Source organism: Sphaerodactylus townsendi, linkage group LG09, assembly GCF_021028975.2.
Source record: "Sphaerodactylus townsendi isolate TG3544 linkage group LG09, MPM_Stown_v2.3, whole genome shotgun sequence".
NCBI lineage: Eukaryota > Metazoa > Chordata > Lepidosauria > Squamata > Sphaerodactylidae > Sphaerodactylus > Sphaerodactylus townsendi.
Window position 1 is genome coordinate 85,711,636 of NC_059433.1, and position 25,578 is coordinate 85,737,213.

The 25,578-nt window shown below is 43.1% G+C and overlaps 1 protein-coding gene across 3 annotated transcripts in view; it reads right to left on the reverse strand.

The window, feature by feature from the left end:
• Window positions 1–25,578, reverse strand: part of GRHL2 (grainyhead like transcription factor 2) — a 98,673-nt gene that overhangs the window by 5,885 nt on the left and 67,210 nt on the right. For all 3 annotated transcript variants that reach the window (XM_048507774.1, XM_048507773.1, XM_048507775.1), the window contains exons 10-14: window positions 22,474–22,561; window positions 22,232–22,368; window positions 19,352–19,383; window positions 17,458–17,549; window positions 10,085–10,170 (exon numbers count right to left, since the gene is read on the reverse strand). In XM_048507774.1, coding sequence (XP_048363731.1) covers window positions 10,085–10,170; window positions 17,458–17,549; window positions 19,352–19,383; window positions 22,232–22,368; window positions 22,474–22,561 — 435 coding nt within the window. The remainder of the gene's footprint in view (window positions 1–10,084; window positions 10,171–17,457; window positions 17,550–19,351; window positions 19,384–22,231; window positions 22,369–22,473; window positions 22,562–25,578) is intronic.

The following is a 25,578-nucleotide window of genomic DNA, read 5'->3' on the forward strand; positions in this document are numbered from 1 at the left end:
AACATGAAAACTATTATTTTCAAAACATTTTGCAAACATTTTGCAAACATTTTAAAGCCTTTGTTGGAATGGACCCGTGAGATGCTATCACCTCACAACAGATCAGCCACCATCTCTGGCTGTCTGTTGCCAGGGCAACCATAACAGGAGCCAAACACTTATAAGCCAAACCTGCCTGTTCAAACAGATAATTGAGGTTGCAAATCCCCATGGATGTCATAGATGAGCTTTTGTGCATAAATGCTTGGACACAGCATTTGATCCTGGGTCCTTTTTGCTTTTTCCATCAAAACAGCTTTTCTGACACAACAGGTAAAAGAGGGTGGCTTTCCACTTTCCCTCTCCCTTCATGGGTCCACACTGGTTCTGCAACCCAGGGAATAAACTTTCCAGGGGCTGGAAAGGACTGCTGAGGGAAGGGAATCCGGGAAAAGACTTGAGGTTCTCAAATCTGTGGATCTCTGGATCCAACCCTTTTCATATCAACTGAAATGTGCCTGTGTCCCACAGAGCGCTTCGTAAGGATGCTAAAAGAAAGCCTTGTATTTTTATTTACATAACATTGTCCTTTACAAAAAATACCAGCCAAATGTTTCACAAAATATAAAACATGCATATAAGACTGAAGCAGAAACCGAAGCACACTAGACAACACGGAACAATTTGGATCCCAAGTGACAGCTCAGCTTCTTTGGGCAGTTCAAACAGATGTGTTGGAACAGACGAATTACAAAAACTCATTAATTAACAAACTGTAAATGTTTTGTGTGGATGTGTGAAATCATGAGATACCTATTTAAGGAGTTGAGCCTAGATTAATAAGGGTATCTTGGAAAAGTTTTTCAGAGCAAAAAAAAAAGCTACACAACTATTTTTTTGAAATGTTTTGCTTATCTTTCCTTTGCCCTGTTGTCAGTATTCTTAAAACAGTTTGTTTCACGTAGATGATGCTCTACCATCAATTTGTGTTCATGAAAATCTGGAGCAGATAAAGTTACTAAATATGATAGATCGTTCAACTGTCCGTTTCAGGGCTCCGTGGCATTTCTTCTGAAAATCTCTGCTTTCCTCCTAATTTTATTACAGTAGCATATAAGAAACTTGCCAAAATGTGGACAGAACACATCAAAAGAGGCTTGTTTGTTGCAGATTTGTCCTTGGCAAAAGGATACGGAAATATAACAAAAGAAATGTCTTTTTCCTTTACAGGTCAGAATCGAATTACAACACAATTGAATTACAGACCTCGAAAGGATTAAAGGATCACGTACACAAAAAATGAGTCAGTAGATTGAAGCAAGGTATTTTCAAACTTATTTTTAACCGTGATAGCAAGTGTGCTCGCCCCAAACAAGCTGTTCATGACTATAAACAGTTCCCCTTTTCCTTTACAAATTAATAGGATGGTAGGAGAGATAACATTAAGGTTTTGGATTTTATGTGTACCAAATCTGTAATATCTATCCATTGTGAGGAAATCTTTTTGGATGGATCTATTCCACATTTTTAATTTATGATTATCGCAGACTTGCAAATAAATAAAAGTTATTAGCCTATAAAAATGTGTAGTTTTCCTACCAGTGCATATGTGATATATACCTTGGGCAGTGAAATCTTAAGGGGAGGAGTTAGAGGCATAGCTAGGTAAAATGGAGCCTGGTGCAAAATCTGAGTTTTGTTCCCCCCCCCATGTTTGTTTGTGTTTTTGGTATTTTTAAGTGTTTTTTCAGTTTTCGGCCTGCAGGGGGCGTAGTTTTAGGCTAGCAGCACCAAAATTTCAGGGTATCTTTAGGAGACTCTCCTGATGATACCACCCAGGTTTGGTGAAGTTTGGTTCAGGGGGTCCAAAGTTATGGAATCTCAAAGGTGTAGCCCCCATCTCCTATTAGCTCCCATTGGAAACAATGGAGATGGGGAGTCCATAACTTTGGGAGTCCATAACTTTGGACCTCCTAAACCAAACCTCACCTAACTTGGGTGGTATCATCAGGAGAGTCCCCCGAAAACTCCCTGAAATTTTGGTGCTGCTAGCCTAAAAACTGTGCCCCCTGCAGGCCAAAAACTGAAAAACACTAAAAAATACCAAAACCACAAACAAACATGGGGGGGGGGGGGCAACAAAACTCAGATTTTGCACCGGGCTCCATTTTACCTAGCTATGCCTCTGACTCCTCCCCTTAAGATTTCACTGCCCAAGGTATATATCACATATGCACTGGTAGGGAAGCCACTCATTTCTCAAATGTAAAACATTTTTTTCAGCAAAGCTGTGCAATGCTTTGAGGCGAGTATACATATTTCCATGGTCCCAAAAGCCTTTAATCCATTACAGGGTTTGTTGTCATTCTAGCTAGAACTTGTTTTACTGATCAGAAACATGTGAAGTTAGAAGTGTTAGTGTTAGAAAAAGTGCCTGTTTCTAAGTTTCTAAGTTTTCTAAGTGTTAGAAAAAAGTGCCTGTTTCAACCACCAAATAAATCTAACAAGGCTTTCATGACCATAAAATATACTCAACAGAAAAGCAATTTCCAGGCTGTTTGCTCTTAAGGTATCTGCAGCAAATGCAAGCAGCTAGCTAGAGTTTACTTCATCCCTCTCTGTCTCAGGACAAGGGAAAAAGGAAAGAGAAGACAATAAATGCTCCCTCCAAAGACAAACCTGAAGATGACTTGGGAACACACCAACTCTGACTTATTTTAATTTACTTGGTCATGAATGGTACAACATTTTGTCCCTGGGCAAAACAAAGCAGGAGACTTCTGATTTGAACGTACTGGCTCGGGAACTGATGCAGTTTCACAATGCAATTGTTCCTTTTTAAAGGAGGGATGTGTAGAAATCAAGGCAAATCAGATGCTCTCAGTTACCAGCCATTTAGAGAAATGTGAAAATTGCTGATGTTGCAGATGAAACATTGAAGACAAGGCTGAATTATTCAGTCTTCAGCATTTTCTATGCCGCCACGTAGAAACGGACTTACGATCACCCTGTAGGGTTTTCAAGGCAACAGAGGTGATTTGCCATTACCTGTCTCTGTGTAGCAACCTTGGTATCCCTTGGTGGTCTTCCATCCAAGTACTAACCAGGGCTGCTCCTGCTTAGCTTCTGAGACCTGACAAGATCAGGCAGTGGTGGGATCCAAAAATTTTAGTAACAGTTTCCCATGGTGGTGAGATTCAAACTGTGGCGTAGTGCCAATGGGGCTGGGTGGGGCACGACGGGGGCATGGCCGGGCATTCCAGGGGCAGGCATTCATTCCTGGGCAGGGCTGTGGCAAGGATGCAGCCACTGCGCCGGTCCTTGGGCGGGAAACGAATGCACGCAGGCGCAGGCTGCCATGCACGTCGGTGCACCTCCTGCTAGACTGCTTCAAGTTCTGCACGCTACTGCTGAGAGGAGGGACGTAACTAAGGCAAAAATCACGTGGCAAAATCACCAATTAGTAACCCCCTCTCGGCGCACACAAATAATTAGTAACCTACTCTCGGGAACCTGTGAGAACCTGCTGGATCCCACCTCTGAGATCAGGCTAGCCTGAGTCATGCAAGGGTTCTTATACTAAGTTTTAAAAGCAAAAACACAAAGAACCTAGTACTGGAATGTTTCAGTTGCCTGGAATGAATGCCTCTGACTTTCAGACAACTTGGAATGGAAGACTTCAGATTTGGAATCCATAAAGAAATGTGATTCCATTTTTCAGTTTGCTGATAATGGGGGAGGAGCTCTTGTTCTACAAAAACCAAATTGTCCTTTTTTAAGCTGTGCTGTAGGGATGAGATGTTTAGTACTCAGAAGGCCTTCAGAGTGCTTCTTGCATTGTTAATGTGCGCAGTCTTTCTAAACACATCTGATGGAGACCTCAGTTGCCTATGAAACCTCGCGGCACAACAAACAGTTATTCTCAAAGGTGCCTGTTTGTCTCCAGGAAAAGCATAACATGAAAGATAAACTTACTGTTCTTTTGGGAAGTGATTGTAAGAGGGAGAAGAACCTTTAAATACAAAAATGTATAATCAAGTGAAATGGAAAATTTTAGGGAGGCTACGGAGTAGAATGTGATAAACGAGCGAAAATGTGCAAATTGTAAACACTGAAACTTCCTTTTTAGTATGTATGAACTTCTTAGTTTGAAAACATTAGTACTAACTTTAGTAGTACTAACTTTAGTACTAACTTTAACATTAGTACTAATAGTACCGCCAAGCTCAAGTGTTATATCCTTCTGAACTCATTGACTTCACTGGACTTAGAAGGATTTTGCTTAGGATGGAAGCGCAATTGTGCTACAAAGCCAAGGAAGAAGAAGAAGAAGAAGAGTTTGGATTTATACCCCCCTTTTCTGTCCTGTAGGAGACTCAAAGGGGTTTACAACCCCATGCCCTTCCCCCCTCACAACAAACACCCTGTGAGGTGGGTGGGGCTGAGAGAGCTCTGAAAAGCTGTGACTAGTCCAAGGTCACCCAGCTGGAGTGTGTGGGAGCGCACAGGCTAATCTGAATTCCCCGGATAAGCCTCCACAGCTCAGGCGGCAGAGCTGGGAATCAAACCCGGTTCCTCCAGATTAGATACACGAGCTCTTAACCTCCTACGCCACTGCTGTTCCCTGATGTCCATAGGCACAAGATGCAGCAGCTTTGCTGAAGGTAAGCAGCTTTAAGTCTGGCCATCCAGTGCCTGCATGGAAAACATCTTGGGAACCTAATGCATGATTCCTTCCATTCCACGATAGAAGAAAGGTGGAAGAAGAAAGGTGGGATATAAATGAAACCAATAGCACTAGGAGTAATACCATTAATAATAACATTCTGAATTTTTGAACATGGGGAGTCCTTATCAATGCACAGAGGAAGCCGTTGTGAATAAACTAGTGTAAAACAGGAATAAATTAATAGCACTGGAATGCCATCATTTCGTAAATGGCATTTTCATTTCTCTTAGTCGCCCTTTTCCACAATGCATGTACATTACTGTGTTTTCAGAAATGTATAGGGGGGGATAAGGAGGGGGGGTCACACATCAGCTTCCTTAGCTAATTGCTTCATTTTCCAGTAGCAGACTCTAGATAGGTCTCCTGTGAAAATCCATTTCTATTTAAATGCTGAGATCTTTAAAGGCAAGGATAGGGTTTGTGCCCACTGATGCATGCGAAAATCTCCCTCCCCCATCAGCATATGAGCAGTGCTTTCATCTTCGCCAATATGGCTCCCCTATTTGCTAGTGGGTCTCAGCGCCTTCCTCCCTCCCTTCCTATTTCTACAGGTGATCAGCACTGTCAGAGAGGACAGCACCCCTTATAAGATCCATGAATGCAGAGGAGGTGAAAAGAGAGAAAAGAGCTTCATGTCTATAAGCACAGACTGGGAACTTTCCCGTATCTAGGAATCTACGGGTCTGGACTAAGGAAACAATCTCCAATTATGGTTTTCCTTCCACTGCTACAAGCATAGAGAGAACATAATAGTATATGTTCTAATCTTTGACTGGCTTCCTTTTTACTTCAATATTCATTTTACATTCCTAAATCTATGTTTGAACTGTGAAGCTATGAAGACCAGGAGCTCGTCATTTTGGACTCATAAATAGGCATGACAGAACAAACAGTTTCAGGCTAAAACTCATACTATCTATGAATTCAGGGAATTAAGCAGTACAAAGAAATCCAAGGTTGATTTTTGTCATGTTTTTGGAACTGTTTTGCTATTTCTCTTAGATTGCACCACCACATACTTAGAGGAAGATTTTTCTCCCTCTTCCATGATACTAGAATTCAGGCAATCCAGTGACACTGTTGGGAAATAGGTTAGGGATAGACAACAGTAAATACTTGTTTACTGATTGAGTAATTAAACTGTGCAATTCACTGTCAGTGTTCTGCACTTTGCAGGCTGGTCCAGCCAGGTCATCTCTAGAACAGTGTCTTTGGGTCTAGATAGTGAGGCTTAGGACCACTGGCAGATGCTGGCAGTCAAGAGCTGGAACTGAAGGCAAAGACTAGAGCCAGCACACAGGCCTGCACCCAATTGACTGACTGATCCAGCAAAGCAAGAAACATTTAAACTGAACAGTGCGTTCCTATGCAGAATTAAACCCTTTTAAGCCCATTGTCTTCAATGGGCTCAGAAGGGTCCGAATCTGGTTAGGATTGCATTTAAGGACCCCAGTGCTAAAAGATCGGTTCTTCTGGATTGCTGAGTTATTAGGCTAAAATAAAAAAGGAAAGTTCCTCTCTTGACTTGCAGAGGATAGGAAAGAAAAAAAAACACTCAGCGCTAGGTTTTCTCAGTAACCAAAACCAGCTCCTTAATCTCAGAAAGAACGTCCACAAAGGATTAAACACCATAATTGGCCAAAATCAGCAGCCTGTGGTTAAAAGTTAATAGAGGAGTAAATGGCTGGGGTGACAATGAAAGGTTAACAAAGTTCTACCATGTTTCTTCTCCACGGAGGTCTGTTGCAAAATTAGATCCTTCCTCACTGCCACTTCTGACATTTAAAGATGTGCACTCCTCAAGAATAAGTTTTAATAAATCAGCTCTATGGGGCTTGGTGACCTGCAGATAATGCTGGATTCAGACCCTGCTTGCCTTTTAGATAAGCAGGATTTCCAATGCATTTTAAACAGGGTTGCTGTGAGGATGAAAGAGATCAGAATGGTAAAAATTTCAATCCAGAAATGTGCCCATAGGATCTAGGCAAGAAGAAGGAAGCGGATGGAAGAATGAGAGAAAGATGGCCGAACAAGAATAATAGAATCATATTGCTGAAAGGGTCCACACAGGCCAATACACAATCAGCCCAAAGCAGTGGTGGCGAACCTATGGCACGGGTACCAGAGGTGGCACTCAGAGCCCTCTCTGTGGGCACGCGCAAATAGAGTTGCCCCCACCGCCCCGCACACATCTAGTCTGGGTTGGGCCGCTGGGCTCAATTATTAGCATTAAACCTAAGACCTAGTTTTGGGGAAGCAGTGTAGGTAACCCTGTTAAGAACTAAAGAACTAAAGCACAATCCTTTACCTGGGAGTAAATTTGGTTGCTGGCAATGGGGCTTGCTTCTGAGTAAACCCTCCTAGGGTCGTGATTCACCTGTTGGAACAGTTGCACGGTTGCTTCAAAGTAAAGCCACCAACTACCACCAAGCTTACTCCTGAGTGATGCATGCCTCGGAGCCAACCGGTTTTTTAAAACTAAAACCCAGTATTCAGGTTAAATTGCCGTGTTGGCACTTTGCAATAAATAAGTGGGTTTTGGGTTGCAATTTGGGCACTCAGTCTCGAAAAGGTTCGCCACCACCGGCCTAAAGCCTCCCTGACAAGTGTTCGTTCAGCTAAACACTAGAAGATTGCCAGAGAGGAGGAACTCACAACTTCCTTAGGTAGCCAATTCCACTGCTGAGCTACTCTTATTGTAAAATTATTTTCCCTAATATCCAGCCAGTACCCTTACACCTGTAATTTAAGCAAGATGTGATGGCATCCTTATGCCCACCCAGAGGGTACTGCTGCTGCCAATTTAAAGTGGTTTAAAAATGTTGAAAAGGCACAATTCTGATCAGACATGCAGTGCAGGGCTCTTATAATTCCTGCCTTTTCAAGTGCCAAAACAATCATGCGGGGGGGGGGGGGAGGTGTGACCATTATTGTACTTCTTAGGGTATGATGGGGAACAAGAGCACCGGGGGGGGGGGGGGTCTCTGTAGGTAAGAACTCACTTGATTCACAAGGGTTGGTATGACCAAGTAGCAGGGATCTTGTTTAGCCCCCACTTACAAAGAATCTGAATTCCTTTATTTTCTTCCATGTAAGTGCACCGTTACCATTCACATCTATACAAAAATGTAACATGCTGCATTTGGAGAAACTGCCTGCAAAACCTGCCTTCCATCCTTAACACCAGGTGACCCAATCCTCAGCAAAGGAGGTTCTGTAAAATCATGGTTTATGATCATCATGATCAGCACAGCATTACCATCAATCTTCATCAAGAGAATTGTTATACAAAGTTTCTGGGTACTTTAGCACATGAGCCTTAAAAAGAATGAAAGTCCACATTAGCCTTCTCCACTCAAGATTCTTCATTTAAATGGAACTACCACCTTCCTTATTTAAAAGTATTCCCAGGACTCTTTCTCGACAGCGATTTACCATCAAGAGCATATCTGTTAGCTCATTTGGTTTCCCCTCCCCTTCCTCCAAGTCCAAGAAAAGAGAAATCTTTGTTCTAATTTCAAATCTCTGGTCCTATACCTGGAGCCAGTATGTGTCCCTAAGTCATGCCTGTTTGGTATTGCTATGAGCAGTGAGTTACAGGATCAATCAATCAATCAACAACAACAAATACAAAACCTTTAATGGCATATAAAGAGTGGTAAAATACAGATTATGTTACAATCAATCAATCAATCAATCAATCAATCAATCAATCAATCAATCAATCAATCAATCAATCAATCAATCAATCAATCTTGATTAGTCATAGTCCAGAAGTTATCAAGTATAAAATACAAGATCCACATTTACATTTCCAGACTAAAATTAGAGAATAAAACCGAGGTAACAAAATTTCCAGTAGCCTGTTATTTAAAACCTTAATGTAAGCTCAAATCAAAAGCTGTAATAATATTTAAACAAGGTATAAAATTAGTAATCCAGACTCCATACCCTTATTACCCTATTTGACCACACCTTTTGACAACATAAGCGCTGAATTTTGCCACCACTCTGGTAATATCAGGGTTAGCATCTTCTAATAGCCTTTTCATGGTGCAAAGAGTTACAGGGTCTGGTTGAATTCAGTCCAACTCTATATTGCTGGCTCAAGACCATCACTGTACCTTTGTCTGGACCACTGCCTTGGGCTCTGACAGCACATGCTTCTGATCTGGTGCAAACCCCTTCTGACTGTGAGGTGGCCTAAGCCTCCCCCATGCCATGGAGTTGAATGGATCTTACCCAACCTTTAGATTAATTGGCTGCCCAGATGTTAGGGACCTCTGGCCCAGGACTCAGATCAGTTCCTTGTACTTGCTTGTGTGACAGGTGTCTAGTGTAGGGGGCATGTGGAATATCTGCAACGTAATATGGATTCTAGAATGTGGCTATGATCACTGTAAGTCTGACGACTGCCGTGTTAATGGCCTCTATACTTCCAATTGCATGCTAAGGACCTTGTCACTTTGTCAATCACCCTTTGTTTGCCATTTGTGTTCGTCATTGCTAACACAAACCAGCACCTCATAGGAATGAGCGCTCATGGAAGATTTGCTCTCATAGACTCCAGCTGTCCTAAGAATGACTTTGGCAGCCCTGCCCAACAAGTAAAGGGACCCACACTGCCTCTTATAATTTTGGAGGACCAGGCTGGTTTTAACTGGTTTTGAATTGCAAACGTTCCTCTCTGTTGCAAAATGTTCTTAGAGTAGTAAGCGTCAAAGTGCAGGAATTTAACCTAGTCATGGCTTCAGAATGCAGTCGGAATTCTTTTTAAACTTTCAGAAGCAAAGAGGCTTTCACTGATTAGCCTCTAGGCTGGAACCTTTCACACACACAATTTCATCCACATTTGCCTACTCTTTCCTAAGGGTCTTGGTATGAAGTCTCCCCATTATGGGAGACAGGCCTCAAACCAGGTATTCCGTCCTCTCCTAGTGGTAGACTTAAATCACTCTACCATGCTACCCAGCAAAGCTACCTTTCAACTGTTCTCTTGCTGAGGTAGATCCAACTGTGACAACTTCCTGAGGCAGACCAGAACGTTCTCCTGCTGTGCTTCCCCCCCCAACATTCTGCCCCCAATCAGAAAGGTGATTGGATGCTGGAGTAGCACTGTCATAGGCTCAGGGATGAAACAGCTATTCTCTTCCTTCAAGGGGCAGGAAACCATCTTCTCTGCTGTAGAGCCAAACTGTAAATTGAGCTCCATTGACATGAACTCATATCCCCCTGACCCTCACATATGTTAGCAAAACTCATAATATACTCATTTATTTGGTCTCCTGCTCGACCTCCAGCAAAGGCAGAGTATACAGGTTTCCTTTTTAATTAATGGCATAAAAGATAAATAAGATAAGGATGGCATATACTTACCGCTTCCATGAGTCCTTTTACAGTGGGGCACTTTAACATCAAAGCATCAAACACTTCATCGGATTCTTTTCTCACGTATAGCAGCACTGAAAAGGACAAGAACCAAAGCTTAGAGCAGAGATATAAGACACTCCGACAGTTGAATTATTTCCCATTTGGTCCAAAACCTATCCCTCTTAAAACAAATGACAAGTGAAGAAAGCCAGAAACTATCATTAAAAACAAATCTGTCCCACGTTATGAGGATGTTATGGAAGTAGGGTGAGTATCTGATGATTTGGAAAAAAGTAGAGATAACTGTGTGTATTTTTTCTAGGAAGAGATACTTGCATATTGGCAGCACCTGTGGCTCATTCCTAAATACCTCCATTAATATATTATTATAGGTAAATGGTAGGTCTAATCTATTACAAATATGCTTTGCAATACTTGGACCCGATTCCCTCTTCATGTAAAGAAATATCATTTACAAAAATAGTTACTCCTATCAAAAGTCAGCATCCTCCCTTGAATGGGTTAAAATATAGGAAACAGCAGAAACATGTAAGAGCAAAACAGCATATCAGCACTTTAAGATACTACTTGCACATGAATATTCCCACTCCATATGCCACTTTCATTGCAATGCTCCAAGAAGACCAACAAACTGTACTTTCTGTGACATGTGCAACAGTGCAGTTCTTAGACTGAACCTGCGGTATGCTGATTAGTCAAGTCTGGAGGCAACGCACACAATCCACAGTGTTGTATGATGATCCAGTGTTGTGGAGCAGTACAGGGTTGTACTATAACTGGGGGGATCTAAGTTAAAATCTCTGACTCATTGAGCTCACTGGTCACCTTGGTTCAGTCACTGGCCTGTTTCCTGCCCATTCCACTCAACCAATCAGAAGACTTCTTCTAGCATAAGAAGCCTTCCTTCTTAAGCCACGATAGTGTAGTGGTTAGGAGAGGTAGAGTCTAATCTGGAAAACTGGGTTTGATTCTCCACTCCTCCACATGAAGCCCGCTGGGTAACCTTCGAGACTCCTTAAGCTTTGAGACTCCTTAAGATAGAGGAAAGCAGGGTATAGAACCAACTGTTCTTAAATGGCTCTTAAATGGTCACACACCCTCCACTATAAATCACACGGGCAGCTGATCATACAGATGGAATCTCAGGATGACTGAATCTCAGACAGCAAGCTTGTTCTGTACCCCTTTCAAAGGGGTATCTCTGACTATGCAACATACATCACAGATTGATTTTGATGAAAGCACATACCTGCAAGGAAATCTTAACATATTCAATAATAAGTATTCTTTGTTACCTGGATTTATCCTGAGGCTTTACAATTATAATTATTCCAAGCCTTTTTTATAAAATGTTAGCTATATTTAACACTTCTTGGCCTGAATTCAGTCTTGAAGATGCCTGTTTGTTTAGCATACAGACTGAGAGCAATTCTGTGAAATCCAAAAGCCAGCTCTCTATTTGATCACTTTAGTTGGTCCTAAATTGGTAACTGTGTCACAGCTACTTGATTTCAGCCCTTAGCTAGATGGCCTGGGCTAGTCCGATTGTGTCAGATCTTGGAAGTTGAACAGAGTCAACACTGGTTATTATTTACATGGAAGTTCTAAGAAATCTAAGTTTGCTTTGTTTTTAATTTGCCTTGAAAACCCTACAGCCGTGGTGGTGATCCTATGGAATTCCAGATGTTCATGGACTACAATTCCCATCATCCTGTTCAAGCACGATGAAGATGGGAAATGTAGTCCATGAACATCTGGAGTGCCTTAGGTTCGCAACCACTGCCCTACAGGGTCACTATAACTTGGCAGCGACACTTTCCACCACCACCTGATCTTACGCCTGTTCACTTGGAAGTAAATCCCGCTGACAGCCTGATTCTTAGTATTCTATTCATGGTCCACTTTAGCAGAAATGCCCATGTATTCCCTACATTTGGTTACAGTTTAGCATGGTGTTTCCTTGGTAATAGAAGTTATTGTTGAATGTTCATGCTGTGCTTTGTGTTTGCAGTAAGTGAAGTATTACACATTACTTCAAGGGTGGAGAGAGAGCTCAGTGGGCTGGATCCTGTGAAAGATTTTCATGGATTGAAGAGGCATTTATCCATTTCCCCCCCTCCCCACACACACCATACCCCTGTCCTCTAGGAGCAATATTTAGGTGGGCACTTTGGCTGCAACAGGAGTGTGGTGAAGTTACAGCAGTGGCCTTTTCTGCACACTGCATTTAACCCATATTTTAGATGTTGCCAATCCAATTGTTTTCCACAAATTTCGTTCATGCATCTCTCTTCCAAATATTGTTTTTGTTCAGTATAGTCAGCTTCATCTTGTTTGCACAGGAGATAATTTGTTCGGGGGGGGGGGGTTTCACATCAGTCGTGACATGGGGAATGATTACTCTTTTTTGGGGCGCAGGCACTCTAATGATGATCTGACCTATCACATTGTCACTGATGCATCCACATGACCTAGCTCAGCTTGCCCTGATTGGTCTCTGCAAGCATGGCTCTGTTTTAAAAAAACTGTCCACATTCTTTCATGAGATTCTCTGATGTGCATTTCTAGCCTAGCACCCATTTTTAGTGCACATTGAATAAACTCTCAGTTGTGAGTATGTTCAGTGCATTCCCTCCAGACCTTTTGAATTTGGAAAAGTTTGGACTCAAAATGGCATGATCCACCATATTGCACCTCAAGCTGAGGTACGATCCACCATTATACATATCTGTATATCCCCTCCCAAAAACCCAGAGACCCAGTCATCAAGAAAAAAAGTGTGCAGGATGAGGGAAATGGGTGAAAGACCAGGAGCCTTTTACTTCACCAGTGTTAACTTAGCACTCACTCATCCATTTGTACCAGCACTCCATCGGTAGTTTCACTTTGAACATTTACAAAAATGTGAGGGGGGGGGATATGGAGGGGAGGAGAAGTGCCTGATCAAGGGAAAGAAAGAATTGGTGAAAGAAAAGATGGGCTGTCACAAGGAGAAGGGAATGTTCTTTGTGAAACTGACAAAGCTGGTCCGAATCATCCAGCTTCTTTGCATCTCTGCCTGAACGTTAACTTTGGGAATTCCATGTGAAATTGACAAAGCTGGTCCAGCCTGAGAAGGCAGGAGAAGGGAGAGAAAAAATGGCTGAAGGGGAGATTGAATGATTTCATGGGGTTGTGGATGAGAATCTGAGGTTTGGCAAGATGGAGAAATAAACAACAAATCGATATGATTGCATGCTAAAGGAAAGGGAGCTCAGAAATGGATTAGGCAAAGCACTGCAGAAAAAACGTTGTGAAAACAACAGAGAAAAGGCTAACTGGAAATGCTTCCAAAACCAAACGAGGGGGGAAATATGTGGAAATCAACAGAAAAAAAGGTAGCATTTGTCAGCAGGTTACTAGTGACTTATGCAGAAAAGCTCAATGTTTGGCCAGATCAAAGCAAGTAAGCCCAGAGTCTACGATTACTTCACTGTACCACTGGAGTTCCTTCAAGTAAACAGCAGCCTGATTCTATTCACTATTTGCTCAAGCTACATTGTAAACAAAACATTTTCAGATACACCAGTACCCCCATCTGATTTCACCTGCCTTTGTTTACAATTTATGTGTTTGCTCTCTTCTTTAAATTGTACTCTCTGTCTTTTACTCTGCAATTATTACAGTCCAGAAAGCATATCTCAAATGACAGCTCTGCTGCTAATAGGATAATAGCAAACCTGACTCACTGTTATGTTTATAAAGAACACAGATTTGTACTTCTGAATTTCTTCAGCAGGCTAAATGGACTGCTGTCACTGATCAAATCAAACTGGTCAGATCTGATCAATCATTCAAAATCACGTGCCTGCTGATATGTCATTTAAATTGCTTCCAAACTATGGTTGCACCACAAAATTATTGGCAGAATAGAGACTATATTGAACATTAGGTCTCCTTGCGACAGATGACCAGCAAATACCCTTTACATGGTAAGCCACCTTTGCCTCATAGGAGTTTGGCTCCCGTTCTGGAACAAGCAAGGTGTGACTCTGGCTTCCATTCATAAGATCTGTACTTTCGTCAGGTAGTTAACAGCACTTCTATAAGCTTAAGCCCCTGCATCACACCAACCAACCTCCCTCTTTCTCTGACTCCATTTTATCCCTCACAGGAGGTTTAATCCCTCCTAGAGGCTCTCTGATCCAACCTCCTAGTGGCTGGTGAGCTGCCTGTCATGCTCTACCAGCCTGGGACTGGCTCTTCAGCTTTCCTGGCCCTTCTCCTTGATTGCAGCCTGGTTGGGGCTGTGCCGACCCCAATACATTCTCCAAAGTTACAATGGGCTGTTGATTGCAACTTGGCTAGGACGGTGATATTCCGGGGTGGGGGTGAATACGTCCCGCGGGAGGGGGGGGGAGCGGTCGCTTCCCACCTACAACTCCGTCGTTGCTGTCCGACCCACTGTCAGATGAAGTTTGGTTCCCTTTCTGCCCAGCCATACTGCGAGTAGGTCTGGGTGTAGAAAAGGGGATCCACTGAGAGTTTTGGCTTAATGTAAGGGTCTGGTACTCCAGTCAGTAATAAGACTCAAGGTAGGTTCAAGAGCTTTATTCAGAACTGTGTCAGCCCATCGGCCAGAAAGCCGAAACTGGCTTTTGGCTCTCTGGTCCTCAGTATATACTCAAAGGTTACAGTTTGTCTTATCCCAGAATTCCCCCCATCCTTGCATTCCCATGATATCAGAATTTGAAAAGACAGTGAGAAAGAGATATTGTTTTTGAGATAGGCAGGTTACTCCCTCAGGAAAGACAGATAAGGGGAACCGGCAGGAACTATTGCTAGTTACTTGCGAACAATGAGAAAGAGGCCCCATGGCCTTGGGCAATGGAAATGCATGGGCCAGCTGTAGAGGGCTGTTGACATGCGAACTGCCAGGCCAAGGATGGCACAGGCCTGACAAAAGCCTTCAATATATCTACAGATTTGAAACAAATAATAGTATTCTATCCAAAACTGAAAACTATATCCTTACAAATGTAGTCTAGGATCCCAATCGTGAAATCATAAGAGTCTTCCTAAATCACCTGGTTTAGCACTGTTTCCCAGCAGGTCTAGTCAGGTTCCCCCAGAAAGCCAACAAAGAAAGAATTCTGATTCACAGAGTAAATGAAAACCATAGCTTGTCAGTTCATATGCTAGATTTACCACAAAAGTTGAAATTTCCAATTAGCTGACCATTTTTGTAAGGGCAGAGGAGGGAGGTCATGAGCCTAATACATTAGAACTAAGCTAATGCCTTATCACAAGACATTTGGATTTTGAATAAACTGTAGTACCTCCCTAGCCATAGATTCAGGAGTTTACCTGCCCTTGTTTAGGCTTAAACCCAAAGTCTGGTTGAATGCCATATCTGAGCAATGAGATGATGATGATGATGATGATTATTTAAAAATTGTCTCTCTCCAAAGACTAATCACGTCTCTTGGGATTTTCTGGGAAGGAGTTTTAGACCAGAGTACATGATCTATAGAAAGGCACGTGTTCTAACACTTCTCATTTTAGAAATCAAGGGCTTCTTGGAATGGCTCCTGATTTCCCACATTCTGTGTCTGAATTTGCTAAAAGGCTTCCTAGAAGCAAAGTCCACCCAGGGAAGCTGAGAGATACTTGGCGGTTTCCTATTTTGAAATATGAGAAGAGTGTGTTGGTGTTAACACACATACCATTCACAGCTCCTCGGCATGTACCATATGTGATCATGAAGTTAACATTTATTCTTGACAAATTGCAAATGTGTGCATAATTATATACATTGGAGTGGGTCTTGTAACTTTATATTTGTTAAAGGACAGTCACTGACTACAAGAAATTCACATCCGAAAAATAACAAAGGTAGATTTCTAGTTTTTCCCTTCCAACATTTTATGAACATCCTGGTGTGTGCATGCAGGGGAAACAGGATGCAACAATTTGCAGCTCTTCAACTTTGACTTTCTCTCAAATATTAGGTATATTCACAATTTTGCTTGCCATCCTGAACACAGTTACATTTTTTACTGATGTCAGTTGTGCTTAGAAAGGTGTAACTCTTCTTTAAATGGCACTGTGAGGCATATATTATTTTAAGTTTCATTAAAATGTCACAAATTGTACAACTCTGCATGCCATCTAAGTTATAAATTATGCATTTAATGTTATTTCCACCCTTTTCTCCCTTCCCAACCCCGCCCCCAAAAAACACACTTCTCCACCATCAGTGGCGTAGTGCCAAGGGGACAAGGGGATGCACCAAGCATGCAATGGTGCGGGGGTGTTCTGGGGGCGTGCCATGGGCAGGTGGGGCATGGCAGGGGTACAAGGCACACGCTTGCCCTGGGCACAGTGTTCCCTAGCCCCAACCCAGCCCACCATGGCTTGAAAGTTCTGGAAATTTTATGTCTCTGAGCCCGCCCCTCTTTTGTTGCCCGCTATATATCTGACCATCTGCCTACCCCCTCCCGCCCAGGGTTTGTCCACTGGGGTTTGATCCCAGATGCCTTTTATTATCATTCATTTTTTGTAGGTTACTGCTGCTATAGTTTTAATAGTTTTAATAGTTTTAAGGTTTTGTATTGTTTTAATTGGGGCTATTCGATTTGTTTTATTGTCTTGTTATTTGCTGTTGTACACCGCCCTGAGCCCTTCGGGGGTAGGGCAGTTTATCAAATCGAATAAATAAATAAATAAAATATCAACAGTTAAATTAATAACAGCATATACTTTTGTGGAATAGAGCTCAGGTCACCAAATGCATTAAGTGTGTTCTTAGATGGCAGATATAAACATGCATTTGTAAACACATAGACATGAAAGGAAATTATAAACAACTTGGCCAAAAGGTTGTGAAATACAAAAGAGACATTCTATGGTTTTTATACAAAGATCGTACTTATATAAGTACATCAACCATTTGTGAACTGTAATGGGGCAATCACTGTTGAAGATAAACCTCTCACTTTTTTGATCCAGTTTATAATTTTTTCTCTATGCCTTTGTACAGGTGCACCTGTATAAGTATGCCAAATGAAGAAACACTCCATGCCTCTGATGAAGTGAGCTCTAGTCGATCAAGACTTCCACCACCATCAATCTTTGAAACACTATTTTATCATTGGTAATTGATTCCAGTGGGATCCACTGAAAAAGTAAATATTTTTGACTGATTTTATATGTTCTAAGACTGGGAATTAATAAATTTAGTACTCTGTAGATTTTATATTTAAATGCTCTGGACCATGGCATCCCACAAACATGTTTCCATACAGAACCAACCATTATTTTCTCTTTCCCATAGAAGCAAAGAAAAAGAGGCACAGTGCCTGAGAATCAACAGATACCTCTTTTGGCTCCTTCTTCTTTTATTTGCTTCAGTGGTGGTGGGCCAAACTCCTCCTCAACTGGCCGGAATATCCTTTTTGCCAAGAGGCCTCTGTTGGAGGGTAAAATGAGATGCACAAGCTGTTTAATACTGAATCTAATCCCGTATTCTGCATTACCATAACTGAGCACTTAATATAATCTGTGATGTTCTGTGATTATGCTGAACAAGACTACTTTGAGGGTGTAATCAGACAATTTGCCTAACATGTGATGCCAGTCTGAGTAGACAATTCTGACCTTGATGGACCAAGCATCTGATCCCATGTAAGGCAACTTCATGTGTTCATGCGCATGTCTGGTCATGGGAGCACAACTGGACTCACACTCACAGGCATATCAGAGGAATTCATCTTAAAAAGTGCTTGTTCATTTGGTACTATGAGGGAGTGCAGAAAGGGAGAAGAAAGGAGGTTTTGGTTTCCCTCCCTGCCCACTTTTACAGTAGAAAGGGTGGCAACAGATGAGGTATTACCTCTTTCCTCTGGCTTCACATATCCCAGGGAGGACACGTGGAACAGAGAGAAATGGTGAAAAGGCCTGGTGCCGCCCTTTCCACTGGTGAAAACAGAGCCAGAGGAAAACCAGAAGCTCCTTTTCACCTTTTGCTGCACACCCTCATTGAACTGAGTGAACAAGCACTTTTAAAGGAGAGGTCCCCTAATGCAGTGGTGGCGAACCTTTGGCACTCCAGATGTTATGGATTACAATTCCCATCAGCCCCTGCCAGCATGGCCAATTGGGCATGCTGGCAGGGGCTGTTGGGAATTGTAGTCCATAACATCTGGAGTGCCAAAGGTTCGCCACCACGGCCCTAATGTCTGTATGAGTATGAGTCCGGTCACTCTCCTTTAGCCAAGCATGTGATGGGCGCATCATTTCGCTTGGTCCTGGGAATAAACAAAAATCCAGTGGAGGAGCTCTGTGTTTTTTGCTTTTTTAGAATCCCTGCAGGATAGAAACAGCAACCACACACATTCTTTCTCCTCCTTCTAGCCAAATCCCAGCTAATCTGTAAGCAGTACCAGGCACTTTTGACCAGCTGATCTAAAAACATTACTGTTCAATTTTTAAGAGTCAGTGTGTTGAACTGAATCAGCATCGCAGCCTTATTGTCTGATGTATTAATGCTGTGTGTATTTCTGCAGTTCTGTACAAGCAGCTCGTGGACTTGGCATAAAAACTGGAATCCTGGAAGTCTCAATTAACACTCTTTGAAAGCAAGTTGTGAGGTTACACTCCCAGAAGCCTGAGAAAGAGGAGGAAATTAAGCAGAAATTCCAAAAGACCAATGGCCTACAAAATGCAAAAACAGCAAAAAACAACAACAACACCCCACCCTCAAATATTCTACATAAAGATTTACATAATAATAGCTAGGTTAAGACTGTAGTTTTCCCAGATATGGAATTTAGGCTCTGTCCCTACAGTGTTTTGCTATTGTTTTAAAGCACAATGTACACAGAACCTATCCGTAAGCACATGCAATATCCTGTACAATAAAAATCAACTTGTTTTTAGACACAAATATGACTTGTGTATGTGTTAAGTGATGACTTATAGCAACCCTGTAGAGTTTTCAGGGTGAGAGACTAACAGAGGTGGTTTGCCATTGCGTTCCTCTGTACAGTGACCCCAGTATTCCCTGGTGGTCTCCCATTCGAACGCTAAACAAGGCTAGCCCTGTTTAGTTTCTGAGATCTGACAAATCCAGGCTAGCTCGGGTCATTCAAGCTATAACAAAGCAAAGAATCTAGCTCCACCAAGAGAAAAACATTCAACTTGAAATGGAATCGAAATGTTCACCCCAGATCCCTCCTGGCAGCAAAGCTTGTGAAGCCATAAACGCCTTACCCTTCTCGCTCATCGTCTGTATTGTAGTAAATCTGTAAAAGCCAACAACAACAAAAAAACAGAGAGAGAGATTTATTATCACAATATCATGAAAAGCTGCTACATAAGGGATCTGAGGAAGAGATGCAGTGCTTGCATCTAACGCTCTGGTTTGCGCTGGCTCTCTCTTCCCTGTCAAAAAGCATCAACTTATTGGATCCAGAACAAGCAAGTCCTGCTCATCATTCTAAAGAGATCTGCACATGAAAAAGTCCTGATTGGACTGCATCCATTACTAGTCTGGAGCCCCAAGTAAACGGTATGGAATGATCACAATAAAAACACGGCCTGTTTGGACCCGATGAAACCGGTGAGTCTCAAGGCACCCAATTCTGTGTTGAAGCGTGGCACACATGTTAGAGAGATTGACCATGGTCATATGTTCACAATGGTTAAAACACATTCTACCCTTTACAATTATATGAATTGGCCCACTGGACCACTTCTAGGAGCAGCAGTGGCATAGGAGGTTAAGAGCTCGTGTATCTAATCTGGAGGAACCGGGCTTGATTCCCAGCTCTGCCACCTGAGCTGTGGAGGCTTATCTGGGGAATTCAGATTAACCTGTACACTCCCACACACGCCAGCTGGGTGACCTTGGGCTAGTCACAGCTTCTCGGAGCTCTCTCAGCCCCACCCACCTCACAGGGTGTTTGTTGTGAGGGGGGAAGGGCAAGGAGATTGTAAGCCCCTTTGAGTCTCCTACAGGAGAGAAAGGGGGATATAAATCAAAACTCTTCTTCTTCTTCTTCTTCTTCTTCTTCTTCTTCTTCTTCTTCTTCCTCTAGGACGCAAGCCAATGTATCTTAAGATGAAGCATTATTCTAGCTGAAAGGAGGAGTTGCAGTGCAAATGAATGTCACATTTCCCTTCAGAAGAGGTCAGCTGGTGGGAGTAGGAGGAGAAACAGTGTTGACATTTGCTATAATGTTGAGCCTCTCCTGTGCTGGAAAAATAATTTTTGGTGACAGCTATTATCAGAATGTCTACGGTACGAACTTTCTTCTAAATGATGGCTGATTAAGGGAAATTATGGTAAAGTCTACCCTTGTCACTTGAAGCTTCATTACTTTGAACAATCTAGTTCAAAGACTGATAATTCTGCTCACTGTTGTGACTGTCTTAATATTATTTAGATAAATCATGTTCTCATCACACTCTGACGCAGATATGAAGGGGACGTGCAATGACAAAGGAAACAAAACTGCGGAAGTGAATGCTGCTCTCTCTAGGGAAGATGTCAAACGGTCCAAACAGCTCAACATCAATTCCAACTATTACCCTTAACTAGTGTCTCCTGCTAGATGCATTGATGCAATCTAATAATGTCCATCAGGAAATGTGGGTAGAAAAGGTAGGAGTCATTGGGTCGATCCAGCAATCTCCACTCATTTTCTCTCCCTGTTGCACTCCTCCCTCACATCAAGGTCCCTTGTCCCCTGTAAGCAGCACCTGATGGAGATCAGTGGGCTGAAGTAGGAGGTAGAACATTTCCATTCTCCTATTGGGAAATTTAGTCCGGATCCAGCCCTTTGCTATCTCGGCCACATAGTGGCCAGGGGCCAGGGGATGACTGAACATAATTACTTCTGTACTTGCATGTCTGTTCACCATACTTAGCTCAAATGTCATCTTTAAAACAATGGCTTTAAAGATGGGGCATGGTTGTGAAGGTCTCTTGATTGGACAGTGCTGTTTGAGAACCTTGTGTTCTCAATACTGGAATGCAACAAATGTGATCCTCCTCTGGATTTTTCTGACTTTAAGCTACATTTTGAGAAAGTGAAAAAGTGTCATCCTAGGAAAAAAGACAAAAATCACAAGGTGCTTCTGTGCACACTTCTGACACACTAAGACTCCTATGTTAACAAAGCTTCTGCTATAGGTCACACACCCTTAATGAACATCTGGCTGTTCAGGCTCACATGAAGTCACAGAAGAATTTCCCATATTGTCCTTGTGCTCTCCTTTTAAGAAGGGAAAATAGCTTCATTTGAACGACATTTTCAAAAAGAAATAGGGAGGATGTACAAACTAGGCTGAGATGCTAACTTGTGGTTTTTGATAGAGTCGGCAGGCAGTTAAAACTCTGCATATTGTTCTAGTCCAGTGATGGCAAACCTATGGCATGGGTGCCAGAGGTGGCACTCAGAGCCCTCTCTGTGGGCAAGCACACACAGAGTTCATCATGTGGGGGGCAGAAAATCACACACACACACCCACACACACCTAGACTGACCTGGGTCACTGAGTACAACGTGCGCGCACCGAGGTGAGCAGGGAGGACTCGGCTGGCGGGCCTGGTGCCTGTGCTCCGGGTGGCTGCTGCCTGAGGGAGGGGGCGCAGAGGAGGCAGAGATGCCAGAGAAGCGAAGCCACCAGAGCGGTGCGTGTGGGACTTGCTGGAGGCTAGAGCAGGCTGGCCCCTGCTTGAGCAGGTGGGGTGGAAAAAGAAGGAGCCAAATGTTTTTTTCTAAACTAAAACCTCCGCATTCAGGTTAAATTGCCGGATTGGCACTTTGGGATAAATAAGTGGGGTTTGGGTTGCAATTTGGCCACTCGGTCTCGAAAAGGTTCGCCATCACTGTTCTAGCCTCTTGCCCTTTGTTCTACTGAACAAATGCAGTGGTTCATTGCAACTCTTCATTCATTTCAACAAGGCTTGATTCACCCAATGAAGTCAGCAGCGCTTTGCTTTGGCTGGCTGTGCTCATCCCATGATGCATCAGTGCTGCAGATGCAAAGAGAAGCATCCGCCAAAAAAGCCCCCTGGGATTTTATATACTACCTCATCATGGCAGTGATCAGAATCAGGCATTTGGTCTTTAAGCCGCTTCCTACCTGTCCAGTCCTTTGGAGATTCCCGAAGTGAACATCAGGTATGAAAAGAACAGGCTGGGAGTCCAGGTCAGTCATGGTTTTGAAGTAGGTGATGTCACTCTTCTTCTGGAGGGGGACAGCAGTCAGTTTCCCTTCCGCTGTTGATTGGCAGAAGAGGGCAAAGTGAAGAATCGGCAATAATAAACTCTGCTGAGCACAGACAGCTAATAGGGGCGTGGCAAGGGACGGGGACTTTTCCTTACCATTGTTACATGGAGGCTGCGATAGCTGGCCTTTCACTTTCTTCCTGTTTTGCTTCCTCTCTTCATCCCGAATCTTCCTCTCTGCGCCCTGTCATGAGAAGGAGTTATGGCAAGTGCAGCTACTGTGCGTGGGACAAGGAGGGAAGTCTCGCAGCTGCCCAAAGGGGCACGGCACAGGTTTGTACCCTCATTCCCATTTCTTCACGTCCTCTCCCCAACCCTTCATGCCCCTGCCGTTCATGTTCAAAAATAACCAAGTGTGCAGACAAGGCCGACAACCTCCAGGGGGGGCCTGGAGAGCTCCTTGAATTAGAATTGATTTTCTGAGCACTGAGATCCGTTCCTCTGGAAAAAAATGGTTGCTCTGAAAGGTAGACTCTATGGCAGTGGTGGCGAACCTATCACACTCCAGATGTTCATGAACTACAATTCCCATCAGCCAATTGGCCATGCTTGCAGGGGCTGATGGGAATTGTAGTCCATGAACATCTGGAGTGCGATAGGTTTGCCACCATGGCTCTATGGCATCATGCTCCATAAAGGTCCCTCCACTCCCCAAAATCTGTCCCCTCCAGGTCCACCTCCGAATGTCATATTGGGCCCTTGTAACAAATGAGTTCAACACCCCTGCAATAGAGTTTTCAAGGCAAGAGACATTGGAAGGTAGTCTTCTGTTGCCCACCTCATTTCCTGCCCCTGTGATTCTCTGGAGATCTTCCATTCAAATACTAACTAGGGCGGAACCCACTTAGCTTTTGAGATCTAACATACTGACATGTAAATTCTTATCTGGATTGTCGAAGGCTTTCATGGCCAGACTCAACTTGTTGTGGGCTTTCCAGGCTGTGTGGCTGTGGTGTGGTAGATTTTGTTCCTAATGTTTCGCCTGCATCTGTGGCTGGCATCTTCAGAGGTGTATCATAGACAGAGGCAGAGCAAGGGGGAAACTACGTCCGGGGTGTGCGCCCCCCCCCCCCCGTGCCCCTGCTGCCTACCCCCGGCCCTGGAATGCCCGGTCATGCCCCCTTGATGGCCCAGCCATGCCCCTGCCACTGCTCCGCCCAGGACATCCCCCCCTCATGGGCACTACACCATTGATCATAGAGAGAAGATATACTTCTCTGTGTTGTACACCTCTGAAGATTCCAGCCACAGATGCAGGTGAAACGTTAGGAACAAGATCTACCGGTCCAAGGCCACACAGCCCGGAAAGCCTACAACAACCAGTCTTATCTGGATCCTTTGTAACCTGAGAAACATGACAGTTTTCTCTAGTTGCCAGTCATAGATCATGTGTTTGGGGAGTAATACAATGCCTGAGAATGCCAGCTTTTACTTTCATCTTTCGACACAGAAGTCCACAATCCAGCTTTAAGACTAGTGTACTAATATTTAACAGCTGGGGAACAAGGAGTGAACAAGTATGCTGCCCTTCTTGATTAAGTATTTGTTTATTGTTCCTTAATACAGGTAGAAAGTGGAGCAAAAATTCATGGGAAGTCATGCATGATGTTAAGATTTTATGGAGTTAAGATGCTAATGGTAGGGGGGTCACAGTGTGGTTCTGTAGAACAGAGTTTCTTTCTTGCTGTTTGGCTGACCCTTTGAATGCTAATATCGGTCACGGTCTGCCAGACACCTAAGCATTATCTTAATCATTTCAGACCCAGCATGATAATACCAAAAACCATTTTTGCTTGGCGCTCATAAGCACACACTCTGGTCACAGCAGTTTCCTTTTTTTAAGCTATTGCCTGGCATTGCTATGCATCCAGGCTCTGCTGAGAGGCTATTATTTGTATTGACAGTACAGATAGTACAGTCCAACACAAAGCTACTGCATTCTGAGCCCACTGAAATTAAAGAGTGGAGGAACTTGGCATAGGATTGCACTGATAGTGTTAAATATCTGCTTTATTTGCTTCCACAGGGTACAAACAGGATCTGGAAGGTGACCAGCCTGGTGTCTGCCATTATATTCTATCCATTCTGCTCAACGACACCCTCCTTCCACCACCACCCCACCAGACACACACAAGCTTTCTTTTTGTCACTGCTATTATAACAGCCCTTACTGTCAGGAAGTTTTTCCTGATGTTTAGGTGGAATCTCTTTTTCTTCACCTTGAACCCATGACTCCTGGTCCTAGTCTCTGGAGCCGCAGAAAACAAGCTTGCTCCTTCACCAACACTGACATCCCTTCAAATATCTAAGCGTGGCTATCATGTCACCTCTTAACCTTTCCATTCACGGCTCTTTTTTCCTGGTTCAAAAAAAATATCTTCGCCGTTTAGTCACATGGTCCCAGCTCCTGTACTATGCCTCTGTAAAGCCATGATCCTCGATAAAGGTATTCTAATTTGCTCTGAGCTTGCTACTATCTGTCTGAGTATCTTCTGTGAGTCTGAGGGCTTGATCTGACAATAGGAATGGAGCAGTTTGAGTTTTGAAATGCTCTCTGCTCTGTTTGTCAGCAGGGTAGGAAGTGGAAGATTACTGTATCATGAGATGAAATGCTGCAGTTGTTTTTAAGAACATTGCATATCTACTATTTTAGAGAGCGTACACACACACACACACACACACACACACACACACACACACACACACACACACACACACACACACACTCTCTCTCTCTCTCTCTCTAATTCTAGCCTACTCCCTGAAATAAATTCACATTAAATTGACTGGGTAGTCTGGCAGCAGTTTCCTTGACAACCTACTTATGCTATTTAAGGCATGAAAAAAATCTATCATATGATAATAAGCAATAAATATTCTCTGGAGGGTGAAAGGGCCCAAGAGATGTTAACTCTGGGAGGAAGCAGATCTCAGTGTCCGTCGAGCACCTGACTAATGTGGCAGAATCACGAACACCTGCAGAATCAAGCACGGCAGCACCTGTTTTACAAACGGATTTTGTGTTTGTTTTAAAAAACTGTCTCCACCGTTCTCATATATACCTATGCATATTTCCCACACACAAACACACTCCTTCCTTCCAACTGAAGGTTACCTTGTTTTAAAAAGACAGACCTGATTCTTATGCTACACCAGTAGATGGTGCAAGCAATCTTAAGGAGGTGCAAGAGGTGGAGTCAG